Genomic DNA, 3,678 nt, shown 5'->3' on the forward strand with positions numbered 1-3,678 from the left:
CACGTCCCAACAAACACTACTCCATTACTCCAGAGTAACAGCTGAACTGTTTATCTTTACAGTGTAATTACGAGGAACTTCGGATCAGATCGAGCTTTTTGGTTGTGTGTGTGTAAATGTGTGTGTGTGTGTTTGTGTGTGAGTGTGTGTGTGTGTGTGTGTGTGTGTGTGTGTGTGTGTGTGTGTGTGTGTGTGAGTGCGTGCGTGCGTGCATGCGTGTGTGTGTGACGTGCTTGAGATCTCTGCACTTTGCTCTTTACAGACACACATTCACAGTGAGCTCAGTGAAGTCAGACAGTCAGTGAAGAACATAACGCCGTCATGTCGCACCTCAGGAGCTTCCTCGCTTGCTTCTTGCTCCTCGTCTCCATTTGCCAGGCGAACACTGGTAAGAAAACTCAACGTTTAATCAGTAATATTATATTTATTAATATACGATCTGATCATATATTATTCACATAAGTTTTACCACAACAATTTCTCAATGATTACAAATGACACCTATTAGAAACACATGGAATGGTTACTTCCTGTTGCTTCACCTCTGGTTGACTGACACAAACTTCACCGACTCTGTAGAACATTCACGCGACCAATCAGAAGCGAGATCGCTGCACGGGTTTCAATTAGTGGCTTCAAACAGACGTGTGTTTATTATTAATGTAAACTATTTTCCATGTATGTGAACTCATGCAGGTGGTCTGAGGACCAGCACCAGCTCTCAGGGGTCAGGCTTGGTGTCCAACGGGCTGGTGGGACTGGCAGCAGTAGCCGGCTTCCTCTTCATCGTCTTTTTCCTCCTCATCATCAAAAGGCTCTTTTTCAAAAAAGACACGTGAGTACGCTGTACATCATCAGACTTTTCGTTTTCGTCTGTTCTGTATGAGCAGACACGAGTGTTAAAAACGCTGAAGTGCTACGACACACTCTTAGGACAAAGAACTTAGAACTCTTAGAACTTAGGACAAAGAGAAAAGAAGCTCTGGTTGTTTATAGCTGCTATAACGTGACGGATCACAGGAACTAACTTGTCTCGCAGACGCTGTGGATGTCCTTCATTAATAAATGTTAGTAAAATTGAATTGTTGATAAGTTGGTGTGGATTAAAAGGAAATTAGATGCATGATGTGCTGTTACAGGAGAAGTAACCGCTTCGCGTCATGCCGTATCACACCGGCATCTGTTTCTGTCCTGACTGAAGTGTCAGTGCTTAAAAAAAACACAATAAAATGACAAACAGAGTAGGAAAGAAAAGATCTCCTGTAATGTTCAGCTTCCTGGTTAGTCTTTAATTACATTTTTACAATAAAAAAATAAACAAACAAAACAAAAGACACGCTTTCTCTATGACGGTGAAGAGGAACCGTATCACGACGATTGATTAGCGGATTGGCCGAAATGTCCTGCAGCTTATGAAGCTTTTACTTTTATGGTTATACTTTTATGGTGATATGATGTTATCTCTGCACTCGTTCAGATGCCACCCCAAGGTCAAATCACGTCCATAACACACGTGTGTATCGCTCCATCCAAAGCGTGCAAATTAACACAATGATTAACCAGCTCCAAGTTTTCAGTGTTGTAAATTTCTGATCAGAGCCTGTATTCGTAACGAGTCTAAGAATGACCTTAGAGAGCTAATCATGTAGATAAAACATTTCTAACTATGAATCTTATCTTAAAAGTGATTCAGGATCGATATAAGAGCAACTCTTACCAGGGAAAATACGACAACTTTTATCTTAGACAGGGGGAGGAGCTTAACCTGTTACTAGGTGACACGTTCTTCTAAAGACCGTGATTGGTGGTTCAATTAAAAAAGGAGCACTTTTAAAATCTGCTCTATTATAAACCTTCATGTTGATGATTTAAAACATCTCAGAAACATATATATATTATTACTCTGTGTCTGAGATCCGATTGGTCACAAAAATAATTTCTACACGATCTAATCTGTAACTCTTAAACCTCTTAAAAGTCCTCTTCGCTACTCCTAAGACATTTTGACCTTCTGAGCTCTTTTTTTTAAGGGTTAAGATGCTTCATGTATAACTTTTACCTCACTTTTAGGATATTGTGTTTATATAACTTTATCAGGAATCTCTATCTCATCCATTTTAAGTGGAAACGCCCACATTTCTAGGAAATTTATTGAATTTTTATGAATACGGTCCCTGGATTTTATGTATCCTTTTTCTACCCCTTGTGTATCCTTGTGTCTAATTGGAGTGAGGTTTTTCTCAGCAGGGATGAAGAGGAGTCTGATCCTGAGGTTTGTCCTGCATATGAAAATGGAGCTTTCGAGGTAGAGACATCGTTCAAAGAAGAGCCAAAAACCACCAACCTGTAATTTCAGGAGAACACACACAGGACTCGAGCAAGAGTGCTTCATTACACCGTCTACACGAGGTATAATGTGGACTTTGTGCAAACACTGTAAAGTACAAGGCATCATTAAATCAGCTCTGTTCTTTTAAACAAAGTGACTTCCAGTTCCTTCAGCGAGTCTCAAGCATTTCTCAAACAGACATTATTATACATGTCCTGTCAGCCCAAGCCTTTATTCTGTTTGTAAATGAGATCTCTTGAAATATGTAAACGTTGAATCATTTGCCATTAACAAAAGTGTAAAAACGTACACATTTATATTTCTGACGCTTATCATGTCACACTTGTACATTCGAATTCAATAAAAAAAAGTCCCAGCCTTTATTTCCTGTTTATTTTCTGCATAAAAATGAATTTGTAAAGTAAACAATCAATACAAAAGAAACCCCAGAGTCTAACTGTAATGACGGCATCATCCACTAGATGGCGCCAAACTCACGTTATGCTCTTTTTTTTTTCTTTAAAAAGAATTTCTATATTATACAAGTTACTTACAACGTGAGGAAATTAAATGTCAACACAAGTCAAATAAAAAAATATTTTTGACTAATAATATAATTAAAACAATAATTATAATAATATAAAGCACCAATAATATATTAAAATAATATTTGGCTTGTTAAATGATGAAAAAAATACCAGTTTTTAGGACATGGATTTGAGAGGAAAGAGGGAGAGAGAGAGAGAGAGAGAGAGAGAGAGAGAGAGAGAGAGAGAGAGAGAGAGAGAGAATTAATTATTTTTGTATTTCGAGCTGTGATGCTGGAGTCTCATCACATTTTTACTGATATTGAAATTTACTTTCTTTTTTTCAGTGTAAAAAATATTTATTTATCTATTTATTCGTTTATTTTATTGTTCATGTTTATTATTTAGTTAGGTGTCTATTTATTTATTTATTTATTTGATAATTTAGTTGTCTTTTGCTATTTGTAGAATTAGTTAGTTGTTTGTTTATTTAATAATTGTATTTATTTGTCTATATATTTGATTATTTTGTTATTTATTTGTTCATTCATCTGTTTTATTCGTGTTTGCTTTTAGTTAGTTGGTTGTCTATTTATTTGATTATTTATTTGTCTACATATTTAGTTGTTTGTTTACTTTTTGTTTGTTTTTTATTTATCATAAATTATTATTTTAAAAAAATATGCAGCACTACTATATTGCTGGCAGGTTGTAAGCAAACCTACACACACACACACACATGCACACACACACACACACACACACACACACATGCACACACACACGCACACACGCACGCACACACGCACACACACACACACA

At 36.5% G+C, this 3,678-nt stretch overlaps 1 protein-coding gene across 2 annotated transcripts; it reads left to right on the top strand.

The window, feature by feature from the left end:
- Positions 1 to 243: 243 nt before the first annotated feature.
- Positions 244 to 2,712, top strand: smim24 (small integral membrane protein 24). Of its 2 annotated transcripts, none has more exons than XM_060881322.1 (3): positions 244 to 388; positions 697 to 835; positions 2,245 to 2,712. In XM_060881322.1, the coding sequence occupies exons 1-3, from the start codon at positions 322 to 324 to the stop codon at positions 2,348 to 2,350; spliced, it is 312 nt and encodes a 103-aa protein (XP_060737305.1). In that variant the 5' UTR covers positions 244 to 321; the 3' UTR covers positions 2,351 to 2,712. The 2 variants fall into 2 exon arrangements, with proteins under 2 accessions (XP_060737305.1, XP_060737306.1); XM_060881323.1 differs by having other exon boundaries at positions 2,248 to 2,712.
- The last annotated feature ends 966 nt before the right edge of the window (positions 2,713 to 3,678 follow it).

Source organism: Tachysurus vachellii, chromosome 11, assembly GCF_030014155.1.
Source record: "Tachysurus vachellii isolate PV-2020 chromosome 11, HZAU_Pvac_v1, whole genome shotgun sequence".
NCBI lineage: Eukaryota > Metazoa > Chordata > Actinopteri > Siluriformes > Bagridae > Tachysurus > Tachysurus vachellii.

What these genes read in the sequence shown, in the direction of transcription:
- smim24 (XM_060881322.1), top strand. Translation starts at nt 322, where the DNA reads ATGTCGCACCTCAGGAGCTTCCTCGCTTGCTTCTTGCTCCTCGTCTCC. An exon ending in CATTTGCCAGGCGAACACTG is followed by an intron (nt 389 to 696) that starts GTAAGAAAACTC and finishes GAACTCATGCAG; the next exon opens with GTGGTCTGAGGACCAGCACC. An exon ending in CTCTTTTTCAAAAAAGACAC is followed by an intron (nt 836 to 2,244) that starts GTGAGTACGCTG and finishes GGTTTTTCTCAG; the next exon opens with CAGGGATGAAGAGGAGTCTG.